Here is an 18,216-nt window from a genome sequence, read left to right on the forward strand (position 1 = left end):
TGTGCACCTGTGCTGGTAATTCGAGGTCTTACAAGTTTTCTCACAGTGGCTGAGGTCGCTGAGGTTGAAGACGGCGTGGTCATCATTGACTGTGTGGCAATTTTTTTATGAAGAGGGCGAAGGAGGTGAACATTACGCAACAAGAATAAGTTTAGATGTCGGGTTTCGAGAATTGAAAAACGCCTAGTAAAGTTAAAAGGGAAAATTTGGTAAGTTTGCCTCTTACCGGCGCGGCGAGTGAGACAGTCGAGGGCGGTCGAGATAGTTGACCCGTGAGAAACTGACGTGCTAGACTAGACTCACTTATCAAAACTCGCACTAGACGTGCGTGGAAAGGGTTTTGGTTGGTTTGTTTTTCGCGCTTTTAGTTATTGGAGTTAATTAGCTGTTGGGTCGACCTACCAAAAGTTTGAACGGATGTAGTTTACTTTTCAGTGAAAATTTGCGAAAAATTTACGAACTACCAAAATATTAAAAAAACATGGACATCTGGTGCATAAATGCCTGAGATTATTAAACGCGCTAGATGCGGAACCGATTATAAATGTGATTAAAATATGCAGTATCGGTATTTAGACGATTTTCGACGCGGTATTTCGGTATATGCCATTTTTTCTTACGGTATGGCGGTATTGGGTACCCCCCAATGTCCCCCTCAATACTGAAAATAAATAGTACCATGTGAGAGTACTGATAAAGGGGTTTCTTCCAGGGGCTCAAGAGTAAGAACTAACTTTTATTGATGCATAATTGACCCTGGGAGTGATAGGGTTTAAACTATGTACAGTCTAACAATTATTTATACTGAACCCTTTTTATTTGAAAAAATTAGCTTATTTGTGTGTTTATGCAGTCACCTTAATGTATCTGTTATAATTTTTCACATCATGTAATTTTTTGTTTTTCTTTTGTTTTTGGGTAGGGTGCATACATTTGAAACAAAAGAAAAGAAAAATTACCTGAGATAAAAAAAATTAACTACAACATATCCATTTATTATTTTATATGCTTTCTTCTTCATTAAACATCTAAATACAGTAAACACTCACTAATAAGAACCTGTGAATTAAGAACCTTTTGGCGGAAATTTGCCACTTTAATCCCCAAAATACAAGAACCTGTTTAGCCTAGCCTGCGTTGCAGCTGGCTCACGCACTTATCTAAACCATTTGTAAAGTCCATTTGCGAATTAGTGCTCAAAAGCTCGTTCTAATATCCTCCAGAGTCACAAAGACATATGTGAGCATTTCTGACAGGCAGGTTTCTTACGTGTTTCTTAAGCACCTCACGATTGGCCTAATTCTTATGTGTGCCTGACAACGCAGTAAGGGAACTGGCAAACAATGAAATAGCAGTTCAAACTTTAAAGCCTTCTTCGGCACAAAAAAATCAGGAAATCATGATCTTCACAGCCAAAAATAAAGCCTACTACATGTGGCTATTCAGGTCCTGGCATTTCAGAGAAACCAAAGAAACTAAGGTTATATTTCGCTACAAGAAAGAAGCCTAAGGCTTGAACAGAGGTAAAAGAAAATCATTTCATGGTAAACTGCATCTGTGATCAAATCCTGTCAGAAAACATCTGCAGAAACATAAACCATAGGAACTAATTGCTCAATATGCATGGAACAGACCAGCTTCCTCAACCTCTAAATGCGAGACTCAAAGCGGTAAAATCAAACTTGCTCAGTGTAGAATAACTCCATGCACTGCATAAACTATGCAAAAAGAGAGCAAGAAAAACCTTGTTACGCGGGTAATCTTTTAGAGGACGGGTAGCTTGCAAACCAAACTGAACGCAGGGTTGTCGGAACAGTAACAAGAAGATTTATTCCAAAAATGAACGTAGTTTCCACTGAGTAAAACTCCACAACAGCACGTAACTCGTTAAACTGACACGGCCTCCGCCAACTTGAATTAACTTGATAAACTTGCACCGCCTCCGCCAACTTGAATAAACACTGCTTTCGTCACACTTGACTAAACACGACTAACGTCGAACTCTCCTCGCTTGTGAAAACTAGTAAAACCTTAACTCGGGCTCGCCTACTTATATACGTTTACAAAAAAGTTCTAGAACTTTCCAAATAGTCCAATTATAGAAAGATTACAAAATATACCGCTTTAGGAACGCTTACGCAAGATCCTAAAATAAACAAACTACGAACTCCCGCGAAGCTTCTAGAAAGTCACGCTAGTCACGCAATACAATTTTTCGTAACATAACCCCCTTTCAGAAGAAATTTCCTAAATTTCCACTACAACAGAAAAATTGTACGCTAATATACAACAGGGGTAGTCCAGTGTCTCTCAGGTTACTCTTCTGCTCGACTAAGATAATCCGCTCCAACATTCTCTGATCCTTTGATGGCTTCTACCTTGAAACTGTAACTTTGTAGAAGCATGGCCCATCGCATTAGTCGTGCGTTGGTATATTTTGCACTGTTCATGTACTTCAGCGGCTCGTGGTCTGTCTGCAGCACAAAGGGTACACCGTACAAATATAGATGGAATCTCTTGATTCCCCATACAATCGCTAGGGATTCTTTCTCGATTGTAGTATAGTTGCGCTCCGCACTTGACAATTTCTGGCTTGCATAACAAACCGGGAATAATTTCTCATCGTCCGTTTGCATCAATACTGCTCCAATTCCATTGTTGGAAGCGTCCGTCCGTAAGAAATAGGTTTTAGCTGGATCGGGAAGACGTAAAATAGGTTCACTTGTTAGGTAGGACTTGATTGTTTGGTAGGCTTTCTCTTGTGCTTCACTTCATTCAACTTTATTTGGTTGGCCTTTCCGTGTGAGATCAGATAAGGGCGCTGCGATGGCTGCGAAGTTGGGTATGAAATCTCTGTAGTATCCTGCTAGACCCATAAATGAGGGCACCTGTTTCTTTGTACTTGGCCTTGGGGCATCTTTAATTTTCTCCACGTCATCCTGATGTAGACCAATCATTCCTTGCTCCAGTCGGTGGCCTAGGAAATCCACACTGTTTACTCCGAATAGGCACTTCGTAGGTCTAATAGTCAACCCAGCTTGTACAAGGCGCGAAAACAGCTCTCTGAGGGCTCTAATATGTTCTTCCCACGTACGGGTGAGAAACAATATATCATCCCAGTAGAAGTCGACATCATCTAGATCTTCTATCAATTTCTTCATTGCACACTTCAGTGTCGCCGCCGAGTTAATCATTCCAAACGGCATCTTCAAAAACTCGTACGACCCGTCTGGTGTTACGAACGCAGTTTTCGAAATGTCCTCCTCTGGTATAGCTATCTGCCAGTATCCCTTGCTGAGGTCAATTTTTGAGAAGAATTTGTCTCCACTAAGCTTCTGGAACAAGTGTTCAGCGGTTGGCGTAGGCTCAGGATCAAATACAGTTAGTTTATTCAATTTCCGATAATCAACGCACACGCGGTTTGTGTTGTCTTTTTTATTCACTACTACAACAGGTGACGCGTACGGAGAACTGGACGCTCTAATAACTCCCATCTTGATCATGTCAGTAATATCTTTTCTCAGTGATTCTCTCATGCTGTAAGGTACTGGGTAAGGTCTTGATCTGACTGGCTCGTCTGAGGTGAGTTTAATATGATGCTGAACAAGATCTGTGGTACCTGGTGCTTCAGTAAACAAATTCGTGAACTGCTTAGCCAGATCCGTAAATTCAGTTCGTTGCTCGTCCGTAAGATTTGGTCCAGTTGCAATATCTTCAATTGATTCCTTGGCTACATAACCACCAAGCTCTAGGAAATCGACCTCTTCTTCCTCTGCTTCATCAACTTTAGCCGCACAGTCGACAGCATCGTCTATACTCTTAGCGCCTGCTCCAACAGCTACTGCTCCTTCGACTGTAGTCTCCTCTCGCTCAAAATACTTTTTAAGGAGGTTAGCGTGGTAAACTTTCTCCTTGCCTTTTACTTTCACTTTGTAGTCATCGAGACCTACTACTGAACTGACTTCAAAGGGACCTTTCCACTGCAAAAGTAACTTGTTATGGTCGGTAGGTAACAGCACAAGCACTTTCTCACCTGGTTGAAACTTCCTAACCTTAGACTTGCGGTCGTAATAGTGCTTTCCTCTTTGCTGAGCTTTCTCCAATTCACTATGGGCGAGCTTAAGGGTATCTTCTAACTTCTCTCGCAACTCGAAAACGTACTGGTAACTGTTCTTTACTTCAGGCTCCTCAACTTCCTTCGTCCACAGCTGTTTGAGTATGGTCATTGGTCCTCTAACAGCTCTTCCATATAACAGCTCGAACGGCAAAAAACCAGTGGACTCTTGGGGGACTTCACGATAAGCAAACAACAGTGGGTTTATGTAGCGATGCCACTGTCTTGGCTGCTCACTACACAGTCTCTTCAGCATAGACTTCATCGTTCCGTTGAACTTCTCCGTCAAACCGTTACACATCGGGTGACAGGGCGTTGTTGTAAGCTGTTTAATGCTTAGTAGTCGGGTTACTTCTCTCATGCACTCCGGAGACAAACTGTGTGCTCAGATCACTCACTTCTTCGGGTACTCCTAGACGGCTAAAGATATCCACCAATGCCTCTGCTACTCTCTCCGTATCAATGTTCTTTAGTGGTACAGCCTCAGGGTAGCGAGTCGAAAAATCTACCAGCGTCAATACGTACCTGTGTCTTTCTTCACTCGGAGGACTGATAGGCCCAACAAGGTCCATTGCTACTCTCTTAAAGGGCTTGTCAATCAGCGGCATCTTCTCTAACGGTACTTTCGGCACGGCTCCCTTACTTACAGTCCTCTGACAAACGTCACAGGACTTGCAAAATCGAGTCACGTCACCTTGAATTCCAGGCCAATAAAACGCACTCTGGATCTTGTCTGTTGTTTTCTTGATGCCCATGTGACCGCCCATGATCGATCCGTGAGCCACTTCCATTATGGGGCGCCTCAACTTTTCAGGTACCATGACTTGTTTAAGCGGTTTTCCACCATTCACATAAGGGTGCTTGTATAGACGGTACAGTACTCCACATTTTTCTTCAAATGTAATCTCCGCCTGACCCTTTACTAGCACATCGCCTCGATCCCAGTACTTTCGCAGGCTCTCATCTTCACGCTGCATCTGCTTGAGCTTCTCTTTATCCACAATAGGGCTCTCACGGCTACTTGGCACCTTCAACGCTGTGCGTTCATCCTTTTTCTTAGCTTGACTTCTTATAGTTACTGCACAGGCCTTTTGCCAACCGGGGTCTGGATTTTGTGCGTCCCTGGCATCAGGTACGTTGCCAATGATCAGGTCATAGATAGGATCTGAAAAGCACTGCGCTTCTACATGGCCCTTAAGATAAGGGGTATCAACATAAATTCTCGCTATAGGCACTTTCCTTGCCTTGTTGTCAATAAGCAACATAACGTTAAAGTCTCCGGTGAACTGATCCTTGCCGACAAGGTCCTTCTTGACTACTACTCCGCTGCAACCAGTATCTCTTAAAACGTCAACAGTCTTCTCTCCAACTCTACCCTTTACAACAGGCATCTTACTTCTTACTCCAGTTAAGGGTTCAACACAGGCATTACTCAGTAACGGGACTTTCTTGCCACAGGCTAACAGAAGCTGATCATCTTGAATACACGACTTGACTTCCTCGGGGGTAGCGTTAAGACCGGGTGACTTAACCAAACAGCCAGCACTAACTTGACCACGTTGCACAGGGTAACCATCCTTACCTTGGCCTCCTGACTTTCGTCCACCTGATCGACAGTTCCTCGCTTCATGACCTTGCTTGCCACACAGGAAACACCTTTTAGCTAGGGTTGGGCAGTTAATAGCTTTGTGTCCGCGAGCATTACACTTGTAACACTGGAGGGTTGTTGCGTCACTCTGTGTAGCTTTGTTTCCTTCGCCTTGGGCTGTACTTGTGGCTTCTTGCTCGCAGAGCTGAACAGATGCTTTCCATGTGCTTCCAAGTATTGATCGGCGATCTTCGCTATCTGAGCAAGCGTTTCCGGGGCTCTTTCACGGAGGTGAATCGCTAACTCTTTTGGACAAGAGTCAATAAACTGTTCTTTCACTATTAACTCTTTCACGCCTTCGAAAGAACGATCAGTGTTCGACAGCTCTAACCAACGTAACAAGTATCTGTCCAGTCTCACTATAAACTGTTCAGGACTCTCGTCAACCTCCAGTTTTGATGCTCTAAATTTACGGCGATAGCCGTCCTTTGTAAGGTCATATCTCTTCATTAAAGCTAACTTCACTCGGTCGTAATCTTGGGCTGCTTCCTCAGATAATCGTGAATAAACCTCTAGCGCACGTCCAGACAAAAGAGCACTGAGTTTCGAAGCCCATCCTGTCTTCTCCCATTTAGCTGTGGTTGCGAATCTCTCAAATCGTTGCAGGTAAGCATCCAAGTCGTCCTTACCATCAACAAATGAGGGAAGCTTGGGTGCCTTGGCCCTATCCTCTCTCACTTCAGGGTGTTCGGCAACGTTACGGCCTTGTCCTAGACGAGCGAGCTCTAGTTCATGCTCTCTCTTAGCGGCTTCAATAGCTTCTTTCTGCTTCAACAGGTCTGCTTCCAGTTCTAATTTCCTCAGTTCGCGTTCTTGCCGCCTAGTTTCTCTTTCTTCGTCTTCTCTTCTACGCCTTTCCTCTTTCTCTTCTTCTTCCTTTCTTCTTTCTTCCTCAAGTTTTCGACGTTTTTCTTCTTTTTCTTCTTCTTCTTCCTTTCTTCTTTCTTCCTCAAGTTTTCGACGTTTTTCTTCTTTTTCCTCTTCTAATTGTCTACGTTTTTCTTCCTTTTCTTCTTCTAACTTTTGTTGTTTTTCTACAAACTCGAGCAGCTTTTCTCCCTCCAATCCGAATTCTTTGCCTATCTGCAAAAGCTTTTCCATTTCCACAGCAGTAGTTCACAGCAAACTTACTTGATATACTTCCTCGTAGCAGTTCTTCTCACTTCTCTGTACACTCCTTTTTCTTGAACTGTCGTTTCCTGGTTACTGTAGTCGGCAAGCAATTGAATTCCTCTCCCGGACAGGCCCCCAATGTTACGCGGGTAATCTTTTAGAGGACGGGTAGCTTGCAAACCAAACTGAACGCAGGGTTGTCGGAACAGTAACAAGAAGATTTATTCCAAAAATGAACGTAGTTTCCACTGAGTAAAACTCCACAACAGCACGTAACTCGTTAAACTGACACGGCCTCCGCCAACTTGAATTAACTTGATAAACTTGCACCGCCTCCGCCAACTTGAATAAACACTGCTTTCGTCACACTTGACTAAACACGACTAACGTCGAACTCTCCTCGCTGGTGAAAACTAGTTAAACCTTAACTCGGGCTCGCCTACTTATATACGTTTACAGAAAAGTTCTAGAACTTTCCAAATAGTCCAATTATAGAAAGATTACAAAATATACCGCTTTAGGAACGCTTACGCAAGATCCTAAAATAAACAAACTACGAACTCTCGCGAAGCTTCTAGAAAGTCACGCTAGTCACGCAATACAATTTTTCGTAACAAACCTCTGTTGTTCAAGTTGACTTTACGGTCACGTTTTGCACTATCAAAAGCTCAATCTCCCTTCTCACAAGCTATATGTATAGGTTATTTCATGGTTGGTGAGCACGTACGAGCGGTGAGCGCGAGTGAGTTTGTTTTACACATTGAGTGAATAAAAATCGTACAAGCGAACTAACTGTGAACTAACTTATTTATTATATACATACTTAGATTCATAAGCAAACAGAACTCAAAAATTAACATTGTTGAACCACAATGTGTTTAAAAGCGCTTCTGCCGTGGAACTTCCCAAGAGATCCTTTTCATACAGAACTTGAATATCTTCCTCACTTAAAGAAGCAGAGGCATTAGGCTTGTTGCCCTTGCCTTTCCATTTTAGATCTTTTTGCTTTGACTGAAGCGCTTTCCGAGTTTGCTCGAACTGGACGTCTTTCATAAGGCAAAGTGCATAGTCTTTTTCTCTTCAAATGGAGCTCAAAGCTAGCGAAGAATGTCGTTAAGGAATTAGGCTCGTATTCCTTGTTGTCTTCTTTTTTTGCCAACCGTTATAAGGAACTCGCTGAGAAACTTGTTCAGCTCTTGAGGAGTCAATTCATCCATTTGTCTCGTCTAGCCTTTCAAAACAAGAGATTCGTGAAACATAGCAACATCGTGTTTGGTCTTTTTCTTGGTGTTTTCATTTCCCTGTCCGTCTGTGAACTCTTCTACTGATGAATCTATAGGCTCTGAAAACGGTTAGTCTGATTTGAAGCCATCTTTCTAAAGAAAAATGTGCCTGAGCTCTTAGAAATGTGCTATTTGTCAGTCAAGAAGTGAAAATAATGATATAGCCACAAACAGAGCGTCGATACGCCGTTTTTCATTAGTGAAAAAAATGGTATGACCAATCAGCTGGCTTCTCTAGCGCGAAGAGACTATTTTTATCTCGATGCTTTTTGGTGGGTAAATCTCGGTATGTATATAATAAATATATATATATTAGTCATGTTTGGCCTGTCAACACTTAATTCAAATCAGAGTAATGATATTAAACTGTGTAAAAAACTAGCCAATCAAAAATGCCGACATATATCCTTGCGACGCTGCGGGATTCAAACATGATATTGTGCACTAATTCGCAGACGCTCTACACAGGAGGTTAGAGCGTCTGCGATACAGGCAAGTTTAGCCAAGCAAGATCATCATTCCAAGTTAAGCTAAAGTTGTAAAAAGGGGGGTCCCCATGAGATGTAAATTTAAGTAGTCATAGGTCTCGCTTGCTTAAGAAATGAGGAGGCAATTACATCTACATGAAGCAGGATTTCCTCGCGAGAAGTTTTTAACTTCCTACTCTATCGACAGTCAAGTATAATCTTCAGGATATATCGTATTTGACAGTTTGTTTCTGAATTGATTGAGTATACGTGTATAAATACACGAAAATTAAGGGCCTAGATTCGTGAGAAATTACATCATTGCCAGAAAGCAAAAAAAGTGATGAACATAGCATTTCATTTCAGTCATCGCTGAAAATGAAACAATGAAAGTTTACAACACCCAACCAGTTAGCCACACCATCTGCACCACTGATTGAAGTTTTGCTCATTAAGATTGTTCTTTTTTTCGACCACTGAGGTGTTCACTTGTTCCAAAGTAATCAACACGTTCAAGCGATCGAATTCATGGACCAGCTGCCTGTTCCAGAAAAGCTCTAAATCTTTTGCATAAATCTTTCCTAAGCTTTCTTCGTGAAAACATGCACGGCCCCAGTCATACTTATCCCCCCAGTTTTCATGGTCTCCCAAACGTTCAACCCTGAGACCTTGACTCTTATTTTGTGGAATTAAAACAAAGAAAAAAAAATGTCTTGCAGATTGTGAGTCTGCAATCGAGACTAACAAGAAATTTGGTAATGAGGTTTGTTAGGGCTATATGTATAATAACACAATAATTGATTAATATTAATATTATTAATATTTATTATCAATTATTATTAATTTATTATTATTAATTAATTATTATGAATAACTAGAAAGTTAATTTATTTTTCTGATTTTAAATCAACAATCTATCTCCTTCATATGTTAAAAAAGAACCTACATAGCCTAACTTGCCAATAAGTACTTAAAAAAGTAGGTTTTTATTTCTTTTGATACTGTACCTCATTTACAAGTTTTATGTAAATGATTGGCCACCATGGTAGCTTGATGCATCAAAACAATAGGTTTATGAGGAATTGAAGTAAGTGAGATCGATCACTTGATTCATGTAAAAGCTTTTAATGAGCAACCCAATGCTGTGTTTACATTTGATAATTTACCGATTATTTACTGAGGTTAAGTTAAAATGCCTTTCATGTTTAGTGTCAGCAGAAAATACATGTACATTTAACAATAATAAACTGTTTAAAAAGTTTAAGCAAAAACTTGCAGTGACTCCAGGGGATATTACAAGTATACCTGCATTGGTTCATGAGAAAATGGAAATTGTTACCCTCCATACTAGGATGTGGTTTATACTTCCTCCCACAGAAGGTATCAGAAATTCCAGTGGGAAGGGGGTCCAAGAGGAGGCAATTTCCAAGGGGGTGGGGTCAGATTCTCAAGGTCTTTCTTTCCAGGAACTTTGAAACAAAAATTATTGTTTTTATTGATGATCTTACATTAACAGTTATAGCTAAATGCTTTTTTCGCAGCTAGCCTGTGTGATTTAGTCTACACGTATCTAATATGAATGTCATCCGCTCATGAAAAATGCCTATCATCCAGCTCATTGCTTTATATTTCACTATATAATTGTGGTATTCAATGTGTTATGGTCATTTTCTATTAGCCTTTTTGTGACTTGTTTTTTAAAAACAAGTTAATAACTGAAAGGAAGTAATTGTTTATTGTTTAATGGTTCGTACATAGATGCTCTCATAGTACACTGGACAAAACTGTTCTGGATTGATGTTATATTATACAAAAAATAAAACAAGCCAAGGAACCTCAATTATATTTTTCTCTTTTGAAGTTTATCAAATTCCACACATGGGAAAATATTTTCATGTTGATCACGCGAGGAAGACTTGCATTTTACAGCGTATCCAAACGTGGTAACGAAATCACAATGGTATGCAAAATCACGTGATTTCTAAGAAACAAAACAAACAAAAAAATGAAGGGTTGTTGTGTTAAGAATATTGCGACATTTTTGTGGATGTTTTGAAAAGCTTTCAATGGGAAAACACACACAGTCTATACAACTTATTTGACCACTGAAACATGGCACTTTCTACAGACTCTCGTCATCTTAAAACTCCTCTTGCCACTAGATCGGTCTTCCATCTGTTTTGAAGATGGCAGCCTGTTGCTCACGCTCCATTCCAGCAGCCACGAAATGCTGTTGTGTTAAAGCGTAGTCGGCCAAGAACTTCAGACACTGCTATTTGGACCTCACTTATAGTTGCTGGACCATATTTCTTGGCTCTTCTGCCAGGAGTTTGCCATTTAGTCTCACTTTGTGTTGCACAACAGTTTGAAACAACTCTGTGGATTTGCCTCGTGGCCCTTCAGTGGTAGCATATAATATATGTATCACAGCTTGAATCTTTGACTCTCTTCACTACTAATGTATGAAAGGATTATACTACTTGATGTCAACGACTCGATCCAAGTTTAATCTTTGCTGCAAGATTTATTTGGAGACAACATTCTAACATGACAACACTTCTTTTTCATCGAAAAACATGTAGTGATTTGTTTTTCTTAAAAATTACGTGATTTTGTGTACCTTGATGATTTTGTTACCAAGTTTTGATACGCCGTAACGCAATTATTCCTTGTGTGATCAACATGAAAATATTATTCCACGTGTGGAATTTAATATTGTGTAAAGGGTCCTTATAACTTGTTTTATTTTTGGATAAAAAAACGTCAATCCAGAAAAGTTTTGTCCGGTTTACTATGTGTCTTTTAAGGTATTGCCTCCTTGGTTGTCGGTGACATATGCCTGTACTCACTGGTAATAATTAACAAAGAAAGGCCTTTACATGCAAGGTAAAACTGAGAGCATTAGACACACTTTTAAGATGAATAAAAAGATTTTTCCTCTCTTTATCGCAGAAAACATACAATTATCTTTTGCATAAAAGTATAGTGCAACAGCATTTTTGATGAAAATATTCTCTTCAGGGGGGGTCTCAACCAAGTTCCCTTGCCCCGTGTTTGTTTGGTGAAGTTAAGCTCTGTCAGGCGGGGTTAGTAGTGGGATGGGTGAGACCTTTTGGGATATAACATGTAATATACTTTGACTTTAAGTTTATTTTTCAAAAGAAAGCAGTTTATTGTTTAACATGCTGATAGTGCATGTTGTTTTCATGTAAATACTAAAAGTTTTCGAGTCAGAAGAAATCGCAAAGGACTTTCTTTGATCATATTAGTGCGTTTATTGTAAATAGCTAGGGGAAGGGATGAACTAGAGCTGACAGATAGTGCTGCTTTTTATATCATCTGGCTTGTTTATAGCCTGCACTGCAGACAGCCCACGTAATGGGTACAGTATAGATATAGTTGGTTTAAAGAAGGTTTAAAGTGTCTACGTCGCAGGCTAGCTTGTTTATAGTACAGTATTGTTGCAAAGAGCAATGAACTCAACCAGAGCACTGCACCCAATAACAATCAGCCAATCACAAGTCATGTTCACAAGGACAGTTAGTTGCCTGTCAAAAACAAGATAAACCTAATTGCAATATCGTTGTCGTAAAAGAAAATGAAAAAAGGAAAAAGCCAAATAGTAATTAATTAGGCTAATAAAGCCACATTCTCAGGGTGGATTCATTTGCAGTTGCTGTATTTCCCCGTTGGGAAGCTTTAAAACAATAGCAAATTCCAGCAGTTAAATACGACGTCCATGTGCGGATGCTGCAAATGAATTCACTAGGCTTATTAGCCTAATTAATTCCTATTTGGCTTTTTCCTTTTTTCATTTTTCTAAGACAACGTTATTGCAATTAGGTGTATCTCTTTTAATCTGAAAGTGCCACCGCCCAAGTGTGTTCACTGCACTGATATTAAGTCAACTTAAGAAAATTTTGTAGGTTTTAATAAATTGTATATTACACTTGAAAAAAGAATCAAAATTGTAGGGCTGTACAAGTGAATAGTAAGTAGTTTTAAGAGTCTCTTGATTATCGGTTGGTTTTCTAGCTAAATAGAGCATTCGCAAGCCATTAGAGACTTTGGATGAAATATGTTTGATCTGATTATCCCAGGTTAGCATTTCATCAATATGAACCCCCAGTAACTTAGTAGAGGGTTTATGTTCAATAGGTCTATTATCCAACTATAGATTCATGAACTTGGCATTTGCCAAATTTTGCCGAGAGCCAATTGTCATATAACTAGTTTTAGAAGTATTGCAACTCAATTAGTTTGTCTTAAGCCAAATATGTACTGCAATATTATTAAGTCACTATTTAAAGAACACTCAGTTGCGGATATTTCTTCATGAGCTGTAGTTATGTATCATCGGCAAACATACCAGGCGTTGTATGTCGTAGACATTTGGGAAAATCGTTGATATAAATTCTCAGGTAAATTAAGGCGTGGGTCCCCAGTGAATCAGTAAAAAAGTGATGGGGGTGGTCTATCTCTGAGCATAAGCAGTAGAAAGATGAAACTTTGCCAGATACATACATGTGTGGTTTCTGTCAATTAGGTGATGTTCAATTATGCAAATGTTGTCACGTGACTCCACACGGCCAGAAAACAATAAAAAGTCTTTAAACAAAAATAGCAACACTTTTTGTTGTGAGTTATTAAACCGGACTGGTTTAGGACAATGTGTAATGCAATCATCTACAAGACTGTGCTTGGCCTTTTTTTAATTTTTTACTGTTTTAGAAAATAAACGGCTTTTTCAGCTAGACCCAGTCCCCCAAAGGAATTGTATCCCATCTTAACGCCTTCGATTTTAAACATCTAAAAAAGGCCAAGCACAGAAGAGATACATTAAGCGGCATTAACATTATGCAACCGGTAAAATAATTGAAGACAATCGAAAAAGTGTTGCCGTTTGAAGAACAAGCTTTTTCAGCCGATGGAGGTCACGTGACCTAATTTGCATAATTTTAAAGCATGTAGATGCTGGCCACGTGAGTGAAAACGCTCTGTTGCCTTTTTGCCGTTCTCTTTGTCGTCGCCGTTGTGGCATCTTAAAGTCCCTAATGATGATTTCTTTATGCTGTCTTTGTTGGTTAATTATTAACAAAACCCAGCCCAACCTCTAATCAGGGGGAACCTCTATTCAAGGGACACTTGCTTTGGTCCTGAGTGTGTCTCCTGAATAGAGGTTTCATTGTATTTGTTTTATCTATTGCTTCAAGTTTAATTTTTTTTATTTCAAAGCTCACTTAATAACTTTATGCGCTTTGCACTGTGAACCTGTTGACTTTCTTGATCGGTATTATTATGATAATCTTTGATACCTAAGACTGACTTTATAAGCTCCATTTCTTGTACACTGTACAAGTTAAAATTCACACCAAATAGTATTACATGAAACCCGAAATGGTAAGAGCGACAATGGTCCCTATTTTTAAGTGAAATTTACTTGACATTATAAATTCATTCTTCAGGTATTATTAAGTCGGTCCGATAATGAATTTTTTATGTGTCTTGCATAATAATATTTATCATCTTTATTTAGCCTTTTACCACTTATTATCCTGGCCCCTTTTTTCAAATTGTAATCTTTCATCTACTGTGGGGGAGAGAAGATGTTGCCTGACTTGCTCATGGTATACCCAAATTAGGCCTGGGAACGAACCAGGGACCGCATGGTCCAGTGTATACTGGGCAACATCATAGGGATTGGTTGCAAAAACGATGAACAAACAAAGTAACCATGGAACCCTAGCCCAAAACAAAAGACATATGGGGATCGAAATAAATATTAGAGGTTCTGAAGAGCTGCAAGGCTACTGTTATGACAAATGATTTTGAGCTGAACATTTTGAACAAATTTTCCTATAACTGATGGCGCACCTGTTTATAATGCTACTACTGAGATCTCGGTTAAATGGGGTGTGAATATAGTTGTATTCAGCTGCAATTTTACGAAACAGTAAACACTCACTAATAAGTATGGCAGAATAGGTTCTTGTATTTTGGGGTACTTCTTGGCAATTTAGGCTATGTAGGTTCTTAATTAGGTTCTTAATTGTTATGAAGGAAATGATAGGTTATGTTGATTACCAGAAAAATAATTCAAACTTTTATTTATTCACAATTGTGTTATAATAACCCTAAAAAAACTAGTTACCGAATTTATAAACAGTTTATAGTACAGTATGTTTTCGTTGTTCGGCTAGATATTGCTTGGCTAAACAGGTTCTTGCATTTTTGGAAATTAAAGTGACAAATATTATTGCCAGGAGGTTCTTAATCCACAGGTTCTCATTAGCGGGAGTTTACTGTAACTGCCCCTATATAGTCAAACCCGTTTTAGCGAATGTCCATAAGCGGTCGCCAAAGTCCTGGAAATAGCTTCCCTTGATTATTGAAAGAACTGATCTGCATTTAGCAGTTACCTGTATTAAGCAGCCGTGGTCACGTTTTTTTGGAGGTCCCAAAGAGTATTATAGTACAACCCCCGTTAATACGGTCACCAATGGGTCAAAAAAATTTAGTCGTAATAGCAGGTTACCGCATTAACGGTTCTTTTTTATAAGAATTTAAAATGTATGGCTGTTCTGCCAGGTCGCGGCCGAAAAAAGGTGGCCGTAATAAGTCGGGGTGACCGTATTACTGCAGTGGCCGTAAGGCGGGGTTCCACTGTATTAAACTGCCCCTTTTGGCAAGATGTGCCATACTCTTGAGTGCAAAGGGATAGACTGTGTAGGCGTTTTGTGGTCTTTTAGATACTTGCCAATAATAATAATGATAATGAACTTTGTTAAAGTCTCATGTCTTATAGCTCAGGCACAGTGACTTATTAATTGGGGAGACTGTATCATATTTATAAACTCTAGTAATATATTGTAAATTATAATTATAATTTAAACTCTGAATTCTAGTTCTAATAAATTTAATAACTGCCTAATAATATCTCTGAATCGTAAATTGAGTAACTCTAAAAAATAGTAAAATGATGAGGCGAACTAATGCCAGCCCCAAAAGGCGAAAAAATGTGATATTCTGAACCTAGAGCTGGCAAAAGGGGTGAGAAATGGGTAGAAGAGTAGTGAGGTTCCCCATATTTCCTAGTGGAAGGACTTTCAGTGGAGATTATGAGTATTGGAAGTCACTATATCACTTTAAAGCTGAAGCAGTAAACTTCACGATCAATATCACTATTTAGGTTTTGTAATTTGTATGTTTTGTTGGCGCCATCTTGAAACAAGAGTAACAGTAAGTCTGCACATTTGGTGGCAGCGGCAAGTTGCGCAGTAGGCTAAAAGAATAGTCGCGTTTGATTACATTCTTTTCCGTTTTGTTTGGGTTGAGCTAGCTATCTATTGATATCTAACTTGGAAACGAACCCTGGTTCCAAAATGTTTTGGATTTCGACGCTTCCAGAAATTAAGCGTGAGAAATCAGTTGTCAACTCGTGAGAGCGTGACACAGGTCCTAAAAGACGTGAGACTTGGCAAGTCTGCTTTTACTTCCTTTCTTTTGGCCCAAGAATGCTACAAACAGTTTGAGGTCAATTTGTCGTGAGATATAGATATTTCGCTTTTTCACTATCTTCATTTCCTTGAATATTAACTCTTAGGTTTGTAAACCTGTCAACCTGTAGTAAGCCGAAGTTGAGTAAGTCATTCCCAAGGATGACCGCTTTATACAGGTTTGACTGTATTACTTTAATTATATCATTATCTTTCCTTACCGTTTCAGTTTCACATTATGCCTGAATCTACAATGAAGGTCACCAATAATACAGTTACAATTACTGAACTATTGAGACGGCGTCCTCTTGAAAGGGGACAAACTGTTCAAATAAAGAATGCTGATCCAAATGAGCTTCAGCTTTTTATTGAAAAGATGCCCGCCTCTATCAAAGGTAAGACTAAGAGTATGAAATGGAATTCCCAATACTTTGTTTGATTTTGGTTTTGGAACAAAGAGGCACATGGTTGAACCTCTAGCTGTAAGTCATATAGTGTATAAATTCAGGAAGATCAAGCTTATGGCGAGAGTTCATTACGGTGAGTGTAGTTTGGTGGTTAAACCCGTACAAGCAGTCAGCCGGACAATGATACAAGCAGCCCAAGCTTATGGTGTCAGGAGTTAGTTAGGGTTTGGTTTTTGAATTTTAAGGTATTTGATTCAACCCCGTACAGGTAGTCAGTCAATGATACAGGCAGTTGGTATGGGTAGTTAAATAAACTGTAAGTTTGTTTTTTTGAGTTTAAAGACGTATACTGTTCAAGGAAAATAGGGCTGTCATATTTAAAATTTCTAAGCGAAATATCCAAACGCAATGATGAGCCAGTAATAAAAACAGAGTTTTAAAAACGGTGTTAAGCAAAATCGCGTTTTAAACGCTTATAAATTTGGTCTACTTTCGGCCTTTGGCGTGTCTTTTATGCCGCAAAATATTATAATTGATAGAATTAGCGCAAAATGTAATGACATTAAGCATTAACAGCTTTTTGAACAAAATGTAGCAATCATATAATGTGAAGTGCAACAAATTTTTAGCGCAAGACGTAACAACTTCTTTTACGCAAAATGTTACAAAGCAAAATGTAACAAATAAAGCTGTTAAGAAAAAGAAAACATGTCAAGCGTGTAAGCCTCCTCTTTTAGAATTATCACGAGACCCGCCATTGAAAAATCTTGGAATATTTCTTGGCACACTTTTGGAAGGGTAAATTATCGAGCAATTAAAATTACGAAACGAGATGGGCCTAGGAAGGACTATTTTTACCCTTCTTCCTGTTCTTTCAATAGGCTTACCGTGATTAGTCGATTAAACGCTGCCCTCGAATAAAAGATCAATTAACGGTGCTCTGGAATAAACACCGCACACAATCAGAAGAATGCGGTGTTTATTTGAGGATTACAAAAGAAAACTCGCTACAACTGGTAATCTACACCATCCAGACAATTACAATTCTATCTTGAAACTTTATGAAACACTGCGGCGTTTTTTATTAGGTATGTCACGCTGTTTCCTACATGCTTGTGCTTATAGTTAACGTGACATTGCATGGTTTTAGATTTTGGTCAAAACACATTCGGTATATAATCCCGGATTAATAAGTCTTGACTAAGATTTATCCAGGTTTTGAGTGAAATGTCCTGCTTCACCTCAGGATAGGATATAGATTCGGTTTTTTTTTTTCAGTCTGTGTAAAAGGGACATAAATGTCTGTTTTTCGATACCCCTTATGTGCCTTAATGCAATAAAGAATGCAAGAGAAAATTAAAGTTTTTCGTAGACACTTTTCCAGTGCATGTAATTTTTATCGGTATAGAAGTGACGAATTTTTTGCTGCAACTTCTTTTTGTAGTTCAAGAATTTAGTTGTTATTTTTTAAATTGTAACTTCAAGGTTTATTTTTGCTCAGATTATTGCCATTGATTAGAAAATATAAATGCAGATCTGTATTAATTATAACCGATCTGCTTCTAACACATATACAGACGATAAAATGAGAAAGGTACGAGAGATTCCTAGTTCTCAGTGACTGATTTTAATAAGAAACATTCGCAACTACACAAACTACATCAGCTACTCCAACCTACAGCAACTGC

The 18,216-nt window shown here is 39.1% G+C and overlaps 2 protein-coding genes across 2 annotated transcripts in view; one reads left to right on the forward strand and one right to left on the reverse strand.

Moving 5' to 3' along the window:
- Window positions 1–18,216, forward strand: part of LOC140928088 (uncharacterized) — a 45,131-nt gene that overhangs the window by 921 nt on the left and 25,994 nt on the right. The window contains exon 2 of the mRNA XM_073377809.1: window positions 16,351–16,516. Within this exon, the coding sequence (XP_073233910.1) occupies window positions 16,351–16,516 (166 nt within the window). The remainder of the gene's footprint in view (window positions 1–16,350; window positions 16,517–18,216) is intronic.
- On the reverse strand, window positions 4,444–7,274 carry LOC140927864 (uncharacterized). Its single transcript, XM_073377557.1, has 2 exons — window positions 5,886–7,274; window positions 4,444–5,751 (listed from the first exon to the last, which is right to left on the reverse strand). The coding sequence occupies exons 1-2, from the start codon at window positions 6,861–6,863 to the stop codon at window positions 4,444–4,446; spliced, it is 2,286 nt and encodes a 761-aa protein (XP_073233658.1). The 5' UTR covers window positions 6,864–7,274.

Source organism: Porites lutea, chromosome 2 (assembly GCF_958299795.1).
Source record: "Porites lutea chromosome 2, jaPorLute2.1, whole genome shotgun sequence".
Taxonomy (NCBI): domain Eukaryota; kingdom Metazoa; phylum Cnidaria; class Anthozoa; order Scleractinia; family Poritidae; genus Porites; species Porites lutea.